This window comes from Girardinichthys multiradiatus, chromosome 9 (assembly GCF_021462225.1).
Source record: "Girardinichthys multiradiatus isolate DD_20200921_A chromosome 9, DD_fGirMul_XY1, whole genome shotgun sequence".
In the NCBI taxonomy this organism is placed as follows: domain Eukaryota; kingdom Metazoa; phylum Chordata; class Actinopteri; order Cyprinodontiformes; family Goodeidae; genus Girardinichthys; species Girardinichthys multiradiatus.
The window spans coordinates 16,372,220-16,391,086 of record NC_061802.1 but is presented as its reverse complement, the minus strand read 5'-3'; the positions used below and the strand labels follow the sequence as shown (position 1 = coordinate 16,391,086).

The window sequence follows — 18,867 nt, the reverse complement described above, 5'->3', positions numbered from 1 at the left end:
AGTGTTTAATTATGTGAAGAAGAAAACTATCTACAACTACGGTGATGTTTGCGCGCAGATGCATACAAAAACAGAAGTCTCTTTCTGTAGTCTCTTCTCCCACTTCAAAATATACTTAGATTTTTTTCCAGTTGATTTTCAAGTCATTTCAGGTCAAACACATTACCATGAATTAGATTTTAATTTGTATTGTTATCTGACTCCTTAAAAACATTAGGCACAAAAAACATTTCTTCAAAAAAAAAAAAAACAAATCAAACAAATCTGTGAAATTTTAAACATTGTGGTTACTTATTCTAAGATTTTTTTCTCCTGAATGGTGGAACTGATACCAAGAAAGTTGTTTGTACCACAAATGTTAATGAAAATTTCTAGCATTTGTTTTCTGTATCATCAAGCAGAATTCAAACTTAGGAGGTATTTTAAAGAATAAAAGATGAGTTGGTTTTCCTCATATGCTGATCCTGATCAACCAATTGAAATCTGATGTTTTTAAATCATATAGCAGGACTGGATTTTCTTCCATCCAGACGCACAGCTTTTCCTAATATGTTCGGAACAGCATCAACATTATCTTTCCTATAAACCTACATTTAGACATCTGTAGTGGTGTTTCTATCTTTGGATTCCTGATGTAACAAGACGTTTTTACATGTCTGAAGTAAGACTAGTTTTCCGGAAAGTTGCGTTCGACATAATGACAACTTTAGCAGCACACTTATCAGATTTCTGGTTTTCTCTCAAGTTTGACCTGATGATTTTGAATCTCTCTAGGAAAATATGCCACACAGAAACTTATTTGTGCAAACTTTGTTTAGACTAAACAGTTAAATATAACAATCACCGACCATAAAAGTAAATCTTGGTGCAGATTTTTTCAGACTGAGGTAGTTCTGAATCGCTCAGAAAACGAACAGATTACAAGAATATTCTCTTTCATGCATCAAAGCATGTGTCCCGAACCTCTGTCAGATTCTCATAAAACGTACATGGAAGCACATCAAAGAACATAGTGCAAGTTGATGCATTTACAAAATGAAAAACGGGGGGAGTTTTCAGATTTTATGTGTTTATTGCATTTTTAGGCAATCTTATGAATTTACAAAACGAGATGATTAAAGAAAAAATTTCCAATTTTCTTATTATTAGAGAACACTGATGTTTTTAAAAGAAAGCTCTAAATTTATGTTTTTCGTTTGGCATTAATCTGTTAAGTGATTAAGATGCATTCAAGTGCATTCCTGATTTTACCTAACACTAAAAATATATCTGTAGTTTAATAGGCGGGGTACACACCAGTCCATCCCAGGGCAACACAGAGACAAATTTTTTTTTTTTTTTGTGATCTTTCTTTTACCACCCTTATCTGGAGAATACGTGGAAAAAAGCGATGGTCTCCCGTTGTACATCTGATTAGAATAATTGATCAAAAGAAATGCCATGAATATTTAAAAACATAACTGTAGAGTTTGATCAAATCGTAACAACCAATCTGATTAAATGTTTTAAATGTTTGAGCTTCATCACTAAATACGCAGGGAGGTTTAGGTTTGTTCTTTAAGAATTTTAGTCAGAGATTGCAGGATTTGCAAGCAGCACCTCACAAGTTATAACTGAGGAATCTTGTTTAAATACTTACAGCAGCAAACACAGCTGAAAACCCTAAATGAGATCACTCCAGAAAAATGTACACATCCTTACAGACTCTACTCAAACACCTTCATGTTACACATCAACTCCTTCAGAAATAGCTATAATCTGACTATAAAAGAGCAACATGGAAATGTGCTGCTGAGAATGTTTAATGTATCTCTGGGAGCCAGTCAATGCAGCAGCCTGTTTATGGGGGTCTTGTCTCTGGCCACGAGCGGTCACTTGCCCCGAGCCCCTCAAAGCCAAACAAATACTGAGCCAGAAATGTCAGAACTTGACAAGACAAACTATGCGTTACAAGCTCTGCCCTCCCAGCCCGACGCGTGGGAGCCATCAGTGCACTGTCAAGGCAGTGTACGTGTGAGGTTTGCTCCCATATAGTCCTTTCCAAATGTCTCTTTACCATCGTTCTCTCTACTTTATACACAATAATCTTATATCCACTCCCTGTGTGGAGCAGATCAGCCACTTCTATGCTGGCATAATATTTCAAATGCTGGCATATGGGGAGAATTTGGGTCTGTTTAGAGCTGTAAACCATGACTCAATGACTGGAGAGCACTCGTGTTTATGGCGGTGAGATTCCATGTGTGTGTTTTTGTATGTTTTCGATCCGTACTTGTCCATCTCAATGCCCAGCGGATTGCTGGGACGCAGAGAGAAGGGGGAAATTCCTTTGTTGCGGTTCGTCCTCATGTCGTAGTTCACCTCATCCACCCACACTGCGGACTGTTCCAGGATACCTGCAGGACAGGCGGGACGCAGTCACAACTCATCCCAGATGTGCTCGCACATAAACAGGCTTTCTGTCCTACATTTTACATGCATGCAAACAGTAAATATGTCTGCTCCAAGATAATATTTTCATTGTTTTTCTATATTTTAATATTTAAAAAATAAAACAGTTTCATTCAGTTTTTGCAACAGAAACTGCATCACGTGTAGATTACTTTTAAGATTTGTAAAAAAGACACCAAATGCAACAAAATGCATCGCATTAACAATTCACTGCATTAAGAAATTAGCAACCATTAAAAAAATAATATGATATAATAATATAAAGCAATATGATGCAAAACAAGACAATGCCTGAAATCTTAAATCTGAACTTAAGTGCAATTTGTGATTCAATAGAAATACTGTAATCAGAGAGCACGATATTTCAGGTAATATAAATACTATTATGGGTGACCACATGTTTTCATTAGATTTTAGTTAAACATACATGATTATAGAAATGTCACCGGTGTACACCGCCTTCCAAAACTTTTTTATTCAAATCTCTTTGATCCGTTGCATATTTTGTCACAATATAAACCCACACGTCAGTGTAATTTACTTTGATTTTATTAGGATGACCAACACAAAGCGGTACATCATTGGGAACTGGAGGAAAATGCTAAATGGGCTTCATTGTTTTTTACAAAGAGAAATCTGAGAAATATTGTGTGGATTTGTGTTCAGCTCCCTTTATTTTGATGCCCCTTAATAAAACCCAGAGCACTCGACTGCTTTTAGAAGTAAAGTCCCCAGTTAAATAAGTTATCCTGTATTTAGCCTAATTTCAGTATGAATACAAGTTTTCTGTAAAGGCCTCTGAGGTTAATGAGAGAACATTTGTGAAAAAAGGAACACAGCAGACAGCTCAGGGATGGCATTGTTGAGAAATCTAAAGCATGGTTAGCTGTAAAACAATATTCCAGCCACTTAACATCTCAAAAGGCACCGGTCAACCCACCATTTAAAATATGTATGGCACATCTGCAAAGACACTTAGACATGGTTTCCCCTACTGAACTCACCGGTTTTGCATTATTATGACAAGCGGCCATAAGGCTCATGGTAAGAAGCTGAAGAGCTCTGCAGCTCAGGTGGAAGAGTCTGTCAACTACTAGTCATGCAACCCACCAATCTGGGCTCAAACCACTGTTGAAAGAATGATATAAGAAACTAAATTTACATTTTGCTACAAGTTGTGTAGGGGAAGAAGGTCCTCTCGATGGATAAGACCAAAACTAAAGTTTTTACCCAGCATACAAAATCATGTTGTGGAAAACTAATAATGTACATCACCCTGAAGACACCATACCCACGGTGAACCCTGGTGGTGGGTAATGTCATGCCAGCAGGGACAGGGAAGCTGGTCAGAGCTGAAGGGCTGATGGGTGGAGCTACAAACACTTCGGTCCTTAAAGAAAATATGTGAGAGGCTGGGGCAGGGGTTCACCTTCCAGCTGGACTGTGACTCTGTTCATGTGTTACAATGATCTAGTCAAAGTCCAGACTTAAACCCATTCAAAGATATCTGGCCTATATTTAGATTTTAAATGTATTTGTCATCTATATTAGAAAATCTTGTTTTGTTTCATGCCTTTTCTTGTTTTTCTTTGCTTCTTAAAAAATTATTTCTTGGACAGTTAGAAAAACAAGAAATTAGAAAAAGATGATTACAGTGATGATAAAACATTAATAGCTGTAACACTCATGACAGCTTCAGTCATTTTCTCTTACCAATCCTCTCTGGCCTGAACAGTTTGAATGAGACCGTCGAGGTGCCGAGGCCTCCAGACTTGGTGGTGACGATGATTTCTCCCTTTTCGTCTTTGGCAGGACCCACGCGGCACACTATTTTGCTGGCAGACATCCACTCCGCTGTTAGCATGCAGTTATGGCCGCAGATGGACAGACCTGAGAAGGAGGGCAGGAGAGGAGAGGGAGAGGAAAAGGTGAAACGGGTGAGTAATACAGATACACACCGAGAAAACAAATAAACATTTGTGGAGTAAGTACACACACACACACACAGGAACACAAATCTGGGGCCACATAGAAGAGCTTGGTCAGACAGCGCTGACATCTATCAGCAAGTTTAGTCAAACTGTCACCAGGGGTCGAAGCGCAAGCTGAGGTCACAGCTGGCGTGGGTGGCCTTGATCTTCCTCCATCTCACTCAACTGCTTAAAGTTAATGTGAGTGACTCCTCAGTGCTAAGTGGCTCATTACTGGCACAATGTGCACTCTGCCCCTACATCTGTCAGCCTCTTTTTAGAACCTCGCAAAGCCTTTGTGAGGCAGGGATAACTCTGACATTTCCAGCAGGGGAGATCTGGAGCGCTTCGCATGTGTGTCATCAAACGTTACAAAGGCCTGCGAGAGGCGATCAACAAATAGCCCATAAAACCGTAAATAATATGCCCATTAGAGCCCCATTTCCTGCCTCTGTTCTCCACAGGCCACTTTGTTTGAATACATAAGCACTCACACACATTTGTGCATATCTAATTGTCTAAATCAAGCCCCCAGGGACATGGATGGTCAGGAATAGACTTGTATTGCTGGCCAGGGAGCTGCAAGCATGATGGAGAGCGGTTTGGGAGTCCTCTGAACTGCCGTCTACATTTTCACAGTTGTACTGTAGAGGAGAATTTAGCAAATATGAAGGAATATGCAGGCAGACACAAAATGTGACGTTAAAAATCATATAATGAAAGCAAGATGTTTCAAGTCCTAAGGTTTGGCTCATAAACATGTTTGTTTTTTTAAGTCAAATGACATCTCAGTTTTTCTACATTCACAACTATGAAAAAGCCACAGAATTTGTGAAAGTGATGATTCTGGTCTTGAGTGTTTATGAGACTCCTTTCCTCCATTTTCTTTAAACATGAAGTGTATAAATACATACAGCGCCTGTGAGCATGGGGGTCATAACTGTTTGAACGGTTTTTTCTCCTGGGTGGAAAATATAAAAACCAGAAACTCAATGATTTTTTTTTTTACAAAAACATTTTTTATTTAATTTTATTGTGGATTTTCTTTCATCCACACAGGGGCAAAATTAAAGCTTAAGGGCTGCTGGTTGCTGAAAATCCTGACAAACGTCCTTTCATCCGAGGGTGACAATTTGAATCTTTTTGCAAACCTTAGAAAAGTGGTGGTATATTTGACTAACTTCTACTTACGTACGGTCATTTGAACAGATATTCTTTGAAACCACAGTTGTTCAAAAACGGTTCCAAAAGGCTTTCCCAAACTTTAAAAGTCTGTAGTGCTCCTTAGACTTTCCCATCGATCTAAATATCAGTAAACGACATCCTTTGAATGCTAGCAAAGATGATACCAATGAGAAGGTAACATGCCATGGGTATGTCATGGTAAAACACATTTGAGAACCTTCAGCACCACTAATTAAAAAATATGGTCAATGCATGTACATATTTGAGCCTGTGCAATGATATCTTCAGTGGTAATTTTAGGTCTTATCAGTTTAGTTCGTTTTAAAATAGTTTTAAGGGTTAATTTTGCGATTTCTAAGAGGTAGAAAAATGTCTCTCTTTTTCTACTTTTAAAACCATGTTCATTGTTTTCAGAGTTTTCTGTTGGCTTGGTGGTTGGTACATTTTGCAGTAATGCGACAAACTCAACACATTTATTTCTGCTTTAGGTGCATGGTAAAGAATCAGGTTTCACAAATTATCAGTGGTGTTTTAACTCTATGCTCTACATCTCTATGCCCTATAACTCTACGCTCCAGCTAAACTGGATATATGACAGAACGCTGCATTTGTTGCCTTTGACCCCGAGTGAACATCTTTGTCCTGTCTGCTCTAGGGACTCGAACTTTCTTGGTTGTTTTATTGTTAATTGCTTTAAACCCTGATTCTATCCATTTCATTTTGTCTGGGATTTTATTAACAAACAAATATTTACACCTTAAGGAAAATGTATGCATGATTGTCTGCATTTAAAGGTTGTGCAAAGGAAAATCAATTCTGTTTAAAAAAAGACTTAAAATAAAACTAGAAACTATGACTCTACTGGCACAGAGATGTTGGGCTAGTTTTGAAGGTCCTTACCAATAAGATCTGCAGGGCCTGTACCCAGGTTTTCTCCACGAATGGTCACTTTGGTCCAGGCTGGTCCCTCCTTGGGCGAGATGCCCGTGACCAGTGGTGGAGGCCGTGCTCTTGACATTTTGACCTGAGGCACACTGCAGCTCTGGATCAATCAGCACCTGGACAAGTACAGCGTACAGCGGTCAGAATTTGGGCAACAAAACTAACTGAATTTGTTGCACACCATACCATCATTAGATCAACAAATGTATTCACAAACTTCCTTTAAAAAGTCCCATTGACATAAAAGCAGGAGTGGGCAAATCTGCACTGGATTATCCAACAATAAATTCAGATTCCTTACAGTACAGCTTGTCTGTGTGACAGCTTTTTGTTTGTTTGGAACAATTAAGAAAACCAGAAATGCCCTATGCTTTGTATGGCATCTAAACTGGACCCAGTGTAAGACACAGATTCAGTTTAAAAATCTAATCTGGGTCTAGAGGCCAAAAAAAGCTGTGAAATCTGCCTTTTTAATTTTTGAATAATAATATTTGTGGGTTCTCTGTCACTATTAATATAAGATAAAATGACAATTTAAACATAAAATCAAAGTAAAGATTCTTTGTATTATTAAGAATACAGATGTTTATGTTTTCGAAAATGGAATAAGAAATAAGGTCTGAAAACTCAAACATTTTTCTATTCTCAGTTTTTCCCCCCATACTGTGTAAAACTATAAATAAGGATCCAGCGGGTTAACACTACAATTAGAGAGTGAAAAATAACTGTAACCCTTCAAATTGTTTTTTAAATTCAACAAGCACTTTTACTGAAAACCACACCAGCTATTTAGACCTTTTTACCAAAATATGATCAGACTTTGACTCATAGTTCATTTCCATCTCCAAACAATGTATGCATTGCAAAAGTTATCTCTCAGATATTAGCAAACACAGAGAAAGGGGCCAAGAATGAAGCAGACAGAGAGCAGAGAGGATTGGAAGAATGTAAACCTCAGAGTGCAGAATAAATAAACCTGGTCTGCCCAATCATTCCTCATAAGCCCACACAATACTGCACAGATTCTGGTACCAAAGAAGGAGCAACCATGCAAATCAGTTCATGTTGGGGGGAGAGAAAGAGAAGGTTTAAAATAAAACAGAAATATGAAAGGAAGAATTTCAGCTGAGCAGATGTTTGCTAATAAATTACAGCCAGGTCTCTGACCAACCCTGGCTTCGTGAAGCAACTTGGGTTAGGCTTCCGCCCTTTTGCTCTGCAGCCAAAATCACCTCAAACAAAGCAGAAGTTCACACGGACCCGACCTTAACCCTTTGCACAAGCTCAATAATTACGAATAGAAAGAGCATAAAATAAGAAATATAAAACTTCCAAAACTGATGTGGCTGTACATGAGAACACCCAACTGATCCGCAAAAAAGCTTTAAACAGCTGAAAATTATTGTTCTTCTTATTAATTCATCTATGGGTATATGTTGTCTTAATATAGGGAGTTAAACAACTTCAAGGAGTGACATTTCCAGGAAAAGGAGCATCTAAAAACATGTGGGTTACGCACTCTAATCATTACCAGATAAAAGAGAAGCGGACCTTTCAACCTGAGAGACCCGAAAAGCTGATTTCTGGATTGGCAATTCCAAACTTTAGAGTCAAAACCTGCAGCAGCATCCAAATATTGAAGCTTTTAAATTTTTCCACCAGAAGCAAAGGACCAGACTATGATAACTGCTGTTTATAAGACAAATCAAGGTTACTGTAAAGGCAGGGAGTGCTGAGAGAAAAGGAAAACTCTAAAAAATGTACAAGCAGAATTTGCCTCTAAGTAAGGAAAAACAATCGCCAAGGTAAAAAAAAAAAAAAAAACCTTTCTCACAAGCTGACTCGTTTTTCAAACTGTTTCTCCTAGTAAGGCTGTGGAGAGGTAATGGGTGCTCATTTGTAACCTTTGAATTCATCACCATCTCATCTCCCAAACACTTTAAAAGTGAGAAAACTGTAGGGACATATGACAGATTTTCACTATATTCTCTTGTCAATGCAACAGTTACATTTAGACTGAATGGTGACAGGAACCATTCGCTATTAACATCGATCGGCCTTTTCTGGTCGATGTGCCATGTTTGAACGCCAAGAGGTCGAGCTGGCGGTGATAATCGTCGGTTTGGAGGCTGGTACCGGGGCTGCACAACGTTCAGAACATATGACATGTTATATTATTAGTTTCTGCAATGTTTTGCAATGACAATATTAATTATTATTCAAGATGTTGTGATGCTCTGCTACTACCTTTAGTGAGGTGTTTAGTAAGGAGGGAACACAAAAGCTGGAAAAAGCTGTTTGAAAGGAAACTAAATGATGGCTCGGCAGACAACAAGAAGGACACTGATTTTAGCAATCTGTCATCTACCACAACTCCTAAGAGTATAAAATGGCAACTCTATGATCTTCTTATCTTTGTTTTAAAATAACAGTAAAACTGCTTTGCTGCAACTCCTCATTTACACACTGTGATCTCACATTTGCTTCTAATGAACACACACTAAAGATAGGGAAAATATTTTAAGTCTTATTGAGATTATATTATTAAAGTTCTTCAAAAGAAATACAAATTAGTTATAATCAGAGATCAAAATCGGCGTCAGGACTTGAATCGGTGCTTCTCTAATGAAATTTGGTTGAAAAATCAAGAAAAAAACCTGAACACAGAATCAAAAGTATCCTGAAGGAGTATAATACAACATCAAGCTGTCATTTATCACAACTGTTTACAAAGTGAGGCACTCTGCCTTATCTCACAGATCCAGCTTATGTTTATAGAGTCCATATCTAAATATCTGTTTCAAGAAATTCTCCTAAATGACTTATAACCTGTGCAGAAGATGTACAACAATATTTTCTAACTAGCTAAAATTTATTTAAATGCATTTAAGATGTTATCAACAAACAAAACCCGAAACAAAGACTGAATGTTTTATTTGACTAAAAAGAAACAATGGACTGCTCACAGTTTACTAAAAGGAATCAAATGTTGTTTATTTGGCTCAGAGAACAAAAAAAACCTAAAACTGCAACCTGAGATTTTTATGTTATTTTCATTCAAAAGGACAGAAAAATACAGTATTTAAAAAAAGAAGCAAACCAGGAGCTCAGATGCATCAAAGTAAGCAGTACTGTAGTAACCCAAAAACATTACGGAGCCAGAGAGTAGGAACCTGTCTGAGGAATGTTCTGGGACAGCTCCTTCACTGCCAGGCCGGCCTGACATCCCAAAGTTGAGGAGAAACCTCCAGCAGGATTTAACTCGCGCTGTTGCGGCTGCCCTGCGCTTGTTAGAGGAAATGGAGGGGCTCCGAATCTGACATGATGAAGATAAGAGGTCAACAGGCCTAAAACAAGAGCCTGGTATATCCTTCATCAATCCCACATGTTTGGAGCAGGAGCGCCGAGGGGGGTCCGAGTGGGGTGGGGTGGGGGGGACCACAGCTCTTTTTTTGTATAGTATTTCGGATTCTACTTCCAGAAGTGTTCCTGTCCTATATAATACACGTGAACAAACACACACAGGCCTGCCTGCTTGCCCATACACACACACGCGCTGGGCAAAATGACAGTTCAGCGAGGTTTGCGTGCGAGGGGCCCGGGCTGGTGTTGTGTGGTCTGTGCGTATGCGAGCATGAGGACGGATCTGCAGAGAGTTCTGGGCAGTACATGTGTGTGTGCATGCATGGATGTGTGTGTGTGGTCTGGGTGTGTGGTCTCCGGCGCAGGCCTGGGGAGAGCCTGCTGACGGCTGGGATGAGAAAAGAGCCGCTGTGTTTACGTTACTCTGGGGGCTGTTCATGGACACGGGAACACTGCCCAGACCCTTCTCCATAACATCCAGCACGCACGCACACACGTGTGTAACATCATGCACGCTCGCGTGATGAACCGAGTCACACAGAAAGTAACGGGACTCCTGCACAAGCCTCATGTCATGCATCACCACAAATACCCCACTAACAAGGTAATAGAAATTGCAACTTTATTCAAAAGGACACTTAACTGCAAACTCCCTCTTTTTTTTTTTCTCTCCTTTGAGTCGCATGAAAAGGAAAAGACTCAGCAACTGGAAACGTTTAAAGTAGGCAGCATCTTCCTAAAGAGGGATAAAATGACAAGCCTCTAGGGGGCATTAGATGATAAACCACTTTGTTCCAACATGTGTCAAGCCCCATCTTTTTTTGGGGACTAAATTTAATCACAGTCGTTAAAGGACCATTTTTAGCTTTCTTTCTTTTACAGGAATCCCTCAAAATCATGACGCTGCAGCCCTCCAACATTTCACTCTTTACTCCCTCTGGACGCCAACCAACAAACACCAGGGCGGCCTCTAATGATGTAGCAGCTGTTAGAGGAAATTATGCTAAATGATTTAGTGTTTTTTTAAATGAGCACACATTGCAAATTATTGCACAAGAGGAATGTCTTTAATAACTATTTTTGTATTTAATTTTTTTTCTAAGGAGGAAAAGAGCAGATTTTTTTAAGGTTGTAGTCATTGAATTCTTTTATAAATTTTGTTAAAAAACGTAATAGAAAGAAATTTCAATTTATTACCTTTTTTTATATTTGTCCATTAGTGAAATGCAAAATGAAGCTAATCTAAAATGGGTTAAAATATTGATGATGAGTAAATTCTTCTATATGTTCTAATTTGAATAAAAAGATGAAAAGTTTGCTAAAGTTATATTTTAATAATTTATCAATAACCAATCTGGATGTGTAAAGAAAGTGTTTGGACGTCCAGATCTTAACAATAGATTGAATTATCGGCTAATTACTCAATTTCTACAGTTGTTGTAGCGATGCACCGACCACTCAGCCAGAGATGGAAATTGGTTTTCCTTGATCGGCTTTGACCATTGATTGGAAAGGTCAAATACTGAACAGTCCAACATCTTTTCCTGTTCATTAAATAAATGAAAACTGACCTTTTACAGTCTGTAAATACCTCAACAACCAACATGTTCTCTGATGCATGTTGTTTTAACTACAACAAAAATAAACAAATAAATAAATAAAAATCAGATAAAGGCTGGGGACGTGTTTGCTGCAGAAATCACAATAAATATTTAAATAAATCTTGCAATCTCTTTATTTTGTTTTGGATTCAAAACTCCCATCCCCATCAAGGTCTGTTAAGGTCAATGTTTACTGCATTGAATTTGGAAATTAAAACAATGTTTAGAATATTTTTAGAGTTTTTGTTTTTTTTGTTAACTTAAAGCCCTTAGAAAGACGATGAGAATCGGCACGTCAGACCTCAAGAAACAAAGACCACAGTTGTTATTGACCAGCAAGAGCCTCATTGGTGCATCTTTATTATCATGTTGTTCCCCCACCCGGCCCAGGTATCCATTTAACCTTTTCTCCAGAGAAGCACGTGCGTACTAACCCTAATGCCTTGCATGAAGGATCAGAAAACTTCAATGAAAAGAGCAAACAGCAAATAAATGGTCCAGTTTTGACATCTGTTTGCTTCTTTCACCTTTACATACACATTTAACCTCAGAATAATAAACTATGTTGATTGTCTCAGAATGTCTTGATTAGCTGAAATTGTTGCTTCCCACATGAAGCATGGTAAAATTAGACAAGATTAGAGCATTTCCTTTTAGTTACTGGATGTAAAGCAGGGGTTGCACTCGTTGCATTAAAAATACAGATGCTACTAATGGAAATAAGGCAGATTTATTTAGTTTGGTGTAGCAGGTCCAAACATAATTAGCAATTATGGGTGGACAATTATGCACTATGAAGGAAAAAGTGATTTTATTTTATCAGCACTAAAATAAAGAAACTGAATAACAAAATAAATAAATCTAAGGTATTCAATATTTTTAATGTATGTAAAAAAAATTTCCCCCAGGAAAATGTTTTATTTCTACAAAGGTTCCCTTTCAGTGGCGACTCAATAATACAAATACGAAGTGTAACCTGGAGTACTTTCATTTTAGATTTCCTGTTTAAAGAGACTTGAAATATGATGCAGTTCTAAAAAAAAAAAAAAAAATGTTAAATATATTTCTTTACTGGCATGCAAATTAATTTTATATGGAGATAAACATATGCATAAACAATCGGTTTGCATAAATAAAAGTCTTGCATGACCTAGATTATAGCAGTAAGAACGAGAACATCTATGAGTGACTGTGCTCCATGTTGGAGCATCAATACATCAATACATTTCTAGCATCATATCTACACGAACTCTTAGCAACAGCTCAACAGTCCTAATGCTGTTCTAAGTAAAGCATCAAATAACTTGTTTGGGATTTATTTTAGTAACACGGATTAGAATTATTCTGACAGCATCAAAACTGTGTCCACGGAAATAAGCAGATTTATTTAAACTAGCTGACCCCCTATAATGGAAACACACACACAACTCAGTGCCCTGTGACTATGCCATGAATAAGATGTTCACATTTTGGATCATTTAACCCAAGGAGCTAAATGGTGATTCACATATGGCAATGATTGGCATACATTTGTGTGCGAGTGTGAGTGCAAGCGAGAGTGTGATGGGTTCAGCGGGCACAAAGGGACCTATTTAAAAACAGCTCATCACCCTCAATCCATACCCCTCTGAGCACCCCCCCCCACACACACACACACACACACACTCCCACGCCATTTTGCTCTATGCTCCCCATCATTACACAAACACCAGATTCCATCAAAGATCCCTCCGATTCCTCTGAATGCACAGAGCCGGCCAAACATCTCCCCGCCTGGGATAACTGGGCCAATCACACATGCTGGACAGAGCCTTAAACAATCCTCCTCACTGTTCGCGCACACCCATGCCGCTCTAAGATGTGGACAGCCTAATGTACCTGATAGCCAGAAATTAACCATAATATGTGTGAACTGTATCAGATTCCATATAAATGGGCTGCATTAACATAAACTGTGCAGAGTTTGTTTGGCAACAGTGAGTCAGCATCTCCTCTGCAGACCAGCCAGTCTGAAAGTTCATGGAGACTCTTTATGAAGACGAACTGATCAGATGTTTCCCTCTGTCTCTCTGTCCTACCAGCATCATATTTACCCACAGGGTTTGTTATGTTTAGGGCTATCTGTTTGTTTGTTTGTCAGTCTCAAGTGCTTTACAGAGTTAGGCTTAATGAAGTGAAGTCGCCAATTTCCCATATAATAAAATCTTGAAGCAATAAACAGAAATATGAAGAATAGGTCTGCAACTGTAAGAAAATGTTTTCAGAGGATTAGGAGGCTGGAGACAGGCGGCTCTGCCCGGTGACAGGGCGCAGTGGAGCAATCTGAACCTTTGTGAGCCGGGCTGGAACACTGCTGCCCCGGTTGGTTTATGTAAAAAAAGATTTTTTATAAAAATACAAGTGTGAGAAACATCCAGAGTGAAAACACAGCGATTTAATTATCAAAACATAAATACAATATATTTAACAAAAGAATACATTTTTTTCTGTTACTTTCTATATTGATGGGGCTTTGATTCATTTAGATGTAATTTTCTGATACAAGGAATGGTCGAATATTGCAATCAAGAAAACATTATAGCTGTAATGAACTAAAATTGAGATAAGCTGGATTAAATTGACTGAATTTGATTGGATTTTAATCAGATCATCTTCTCATCTTTTCCTGAAATAAATTTAGTCGCAAATTGTTATGATCGATAAAATGAATAAAATATGCATTGAATAAAAATGCCAAAATGCATTTTAAATATTTATTTGATGACTAAGCAGTTCTTAAAAAAAACAAAGTTTGTGGAGGAAAAATATCCAACATGTTAAAGTATTTATTTTTTGCAGTAGCATGATCTCACATTGAAAAGGTCTAGAAACTTCAACCTTTAATTTGATGCATTTCTTCAGTAGAAAGTATAACTAATGCATTTTGTTAGTAATCCATGATTTCCTGTTTCCCTGGGTATTAATATTGTTATGACACAGAGGCCTGTTTATCTTAGATACTCTTCAAAATGGGAAAAACAAGAGAACTTGCCATTTAAGTAAGACGTGTTTGTAGATCTTAAGTTAGCTGGTTGATTTTTAGCTTTTTTGGTTGAGTTTTTGCTTTTTCGGCTGGTTGCAAACTCAAAAATCTGATCTTTCTCTGATCATTAAATGCACCATATGTTATGTTCAATTCATACCTCCTAGTTTGCTATTCTGTCTGCTTCACCATAATCCCTATGCAAGCTAAATTTCACCCCCTGTACCCATCTGCTAGGGGTCTCTGCAAACCTTCACTTGCAGCCTGATATTTTAAGACCCCTCTGGCTGTGTGTGCAGAGGGGGTCGACAATACTCCCTGTCAAATGGTGGCGCCAAACACACAGAAGATAAAGAAATAGATGGGTCCGATCATGAGCAGATGAAAACAAAAACAAAAACAATAACGATGTTCCACCAGGTGTTCTTTGAGGTGGATGTTGCTACTAAGTGAAGAGAATAGAAGTTAGCCATTTTCAGGGGCAGAAATGAAGTTAGAGAAAGCACAGGGATGACAGACGCTATTTAAATGGAAACCGCATTTTCTGCGACATGTCTGCACTGCAGTTCCTTTAGGCTGCAAGAGGGCAAGACATATAGCAGAAAACAGGAAGGCTTATCATATTACCACAAAGGTTCTTTGTATCATCGTTTCTCAGCTATGTTATATGGAACATGCTGGATTTGTAAATGTTGGCAGCCTTTTGAAAATGTAAGGTCCTCTAGGAAATATGCAAGCAGACAGCTGTTTTAGTAGCACTAGTTGCTCTAAATATGCTATCTGCAAATTAGGATGCTAAAGGTAATTTAAAATGTCAACTATGCAATTATTTTGTCTATTTTAATCTCATAGTTAAACCCTGGTTTACAGTCACTGCCCTCTCAAACATGCAGCGTGACTTTGCCTCTGTTCCTAAAATGAACATAAAATCTTTTTTGCATTGAAGTGAGAAAAAAAGACTTAAAATTGTGTTCTTATGTCTACAAATATATGCCTATATTACATTCCTCAAAGAGGCAGGTCAAAGCTTTGCAAGAATAGGAGATTGGAAATTGGCCATAAAATTCAGGTTGGAGCATCTCAACTTTGCAATAAAAGGACATGCTTTAACAAGGCTTGGCAAGGATCCTGGTTTATCTTTCCACCATGTGCAGGGACCAGAAGAAAGGTAAAAAAGGTTTCCAAAGCCGTTAGAACCATTACATGCAAACTGCATGCCAGCAGGTTGTTGGGTAGTGATGCCAGGAAAAGCATTTTCTGTCCTACTATTAGAAACATAAACATGTGGAGTTTGATAAATTCTACTGGGCCTTTTACTGGAACCATGTTAGTTGAACAGGTGAGACCAAGATTGGTGCTGTTCAGCTACTCTAGATGAGGCTGGTGTAAAGGATGAATATGTGGGAAAGCATCTAATGTAAATTCATATATAATATGGTAGAGGATCTGCGATGCAATTAAATAAATGTACACAAATTTCTAATTTTCTTAGATTGAATTAATGCTACTGCAATAAAAAGGGTAACTTCCTTTAAGGCTTTAATCACTTATGAGTTGTGAACCTGTTTCCAAATATCAGCCTTTTTGTTCCCAGCCTATATCACTTCCCAGCTTATTCTGTCCATTCTTCTGTCTGTCCGGGCCTGACTGGGTCACAGGAACCACAGTGTGAAGACCAGTAGTCTGGCTAGCCTGTTAGCAGGATCCAAGCCACAAGGTGGGGCACACTGCAATGAGTTCAGATAGGGGGAGTGGGTGGGGGAGTGTGGTTCGCAAATAAGGCTTGGCCTGACCCCCGTCACTCAATTCATCCCGAGCTTTATGGAGCAGCCTCACTGAGGAAAAGCCAAAGAAAATACAACCCACCACATTCCACCAAAACAAACAAGCAGGGCCACCCAAATTTTTCAATTAGAGCCCCAGGAGGGGACAGGAAATGGATCAGTGTAGCCTTGCCCCTGTGTTTCTCCCTCCCCACAGTCTTCTCTCTGACTTTAGGGAAGTAGGGCAGAAGGTGAAACAAAGTGCTCTGAGTGTGGCCCTGCTAGCATGGATGTAAACACAAATCACAGACATTTCTAGGACACAGCGCCAGCTTGCTGTTAACTTGTCAATCATCTGCTCTCTTTCACCCTCACGTCCAATCAATCGGTTGAGCAAACACAAATGCTGAAGTAATGTTTTCCCTAGACAAACCTATTTAAAGAGATTATGCTACAGCAATTTTTGATTAAGGAACACAAAAAGGAACTAGAGTCTAAAAAAAAGAGACAAGACGTTATACAATAACAGTGGCTCTTAATTAAAGGATTCATAGAAGCAACTACTGAGATCACAGCAGAAACAGTGCCGTTTTCCAAAGAAGGCATTGCTGAACTGTTTCTAAAATGGTCAAAAACTGTACTGGTTCCGGTTTAATAAGAATTATAAAGGAACTAAATACACCATGCAATGTAATAAATTAATCTATAATTATAGATGAAATTATGAAACACTATGTAAATGCAGTTATGAGATTTACTAAACAGATTTATCAACGAGCAAATGCATTAGTAGCTGGAGGAACGTTTAAAATTCAGGTGAGCAGCAAGGGGTCTTTGACAAAAGTTGTCTTATGGAACACTGACCTGAAATTAAAGTCATGTTGAAATGTTTCATCTTTTTATGCACAACAGATATTACAGAAACTTAATAAATGCATAAAAGTAGTTAGAATCTACTTAACATTAAACCCAGGTGTGAAAAAATGCTGTAAACAAAGAATGCTTTCAGAAATATAAATGATGATTGTTTATTTTTAGCGATTTACAAAGAGCTAAGTGAACATACAGCCAAAGTCATTAAGAACTATCTTCAGCGTAAAGAAGAACAAGACTTACTGGAAGTGATGGTATGGCCCTCACACAGCCCTGATCTCAACATAATGGAGTGTTTCTGGGATTACATGAAGAGACAGAAGGGTGTGAGAAAGCCTACATTCACAGTAGATTTGTGGTTAGTTCTCCAAGACGTTTGGAACAACCTACTAGCCGAGTTCCTTCACAAACTGTGTGCAAGTGTACCTAGAAGAATTGATGCAGTTTTGAAGGCAAAGGGTGGTCACAGCAAATACTGATTTGATTCAGATTTCTCTTTTGTTCGTGCATTTTGTTACAGATTAACACTTTTTTTTGAAAACATTCTTTGTTTACGCCATTTTTTCCACACCTGCCTAAAACTTTTGCACAGGACAGTACATATATAGCCATGGACTGTCAACTAAATTGTAATCTGCCCTGCCATATTATTCTGAGCAAACTGCTTTATAAATTGAAATCTTTTCACAATTATTCAGCAAGAACCCCGCCGAATTTTACCGTGGATCCTTCACGCCTTGTAAGAAGCAATCGACACGCTCTGTAACACAAAAAACCCAACAAAACCTTACATTTTGATATAATTTGGACAGAGTTTGGCACAGCTAGCTATCCTGTCGTAAACTCAAAACAAAACGACACTAACCACTTCCAGTCTTTACTTACAAACACTGTTACATTATAGTCAGCCAGTACAAGACGTCAAGACAATTCACTGGCGATTTAAATTAAGAACATCAAAAACGGTCGCTTTGTTGACTAATTTGACATCTAACTGAAGCCTGAGCTAACATCTGCTAATTGGTGAATTTCATGTCATAGACGAGAAACGGTGACTGTCATTCGCCTTCGCTGTAATCCTACAAGCGTTTAGATTTCTCTAAATTTTCTGATATAAGCAATTTCACAACATTACAGGCAAACAAGAAAGAAATATTTTAGAAAAATGGGAACTCACAGCTCAAAAAGGGTTGTCTGCATAGACTGCTTCCTGCTTCCTGCGACAAATTCCGGTCAGAGCCTTCAAAATAAAATAAGATAAAAAAGAAATAAAACAAAACTGATGTTAAATTGTCAGTATTATGAATTATATTTGTAACACATAACTAAATTAGTAAAACGCAACAAGGAATGAAATATTTTCATGTGATTCAAGTGAATTAAAAATAAATTTTTATTGGACTGATTTGTATTCTATAACTGATAATAAAAAGTATAAAACTGAACAAGTTGCATGTATTATTGCCATACTTTGACAAAACAAATTGTGACCACAAACATAAAAGACTACAGACTCTGTAGTCTGGTCACTTTACCTTTGTAAGCAAGTTTTCTTTAATTTATTGTTCATTCCCATCTGTCTCAAAGACTCCTTTAAATGCTTAATTTAAATCGTTTAATGTATTCTAATGATACATTTTGATGTATTTAGTCAGAATAGAGTCTGTGCAACAAGAAAGACAACCTGCATTCTTACT

General features: G+C 38.0%; 1 protein-coding gene across 2 annotated transcripts in view; it reads right to left on the bottom strand.

The window, feature by feature from the left end:
• Positions 1-18,419, bottom strand: part of exoc2 (exocyst complex component 2) — a 62,653-nt gene extending 44,234 nt beyond the window's left edge. The window contains exons 1-5 of one of the 2 annotated variants that reach the window (XM_047375843.1): positions 18,348-18,411; positions 17,891-17,930; positions 6,507-6,664; positions 4,165-4,341; positions 2,273-2,396 (exon numbers count right to left, since the gene is read on the bottom strand). In XM_047375843.1, coding sequence (XP_047231799.1) covers positions 2,273-2,396; positions 4,165-4,341; positions 6,507-6,624 — 419 coding nt within the window. In that variant the 5' untranslated portion in view covers positions 6,625-6,664; positions 17,891-17,930; positions 18,348-18,411. Of the gene's footprint in view, positions 1-2,272; positions 2,397-4,164; positions 4,342-6,506; positions 6,665-17,890; positions 17,931-18,347 lie in introns of both variants that reach the window. The other variant, XM_047375844.1, reaches the window with a different exon arrangement.
• Between the last annotated feature and the right edge of the window lie 448 nt (positions 18,420-18,867).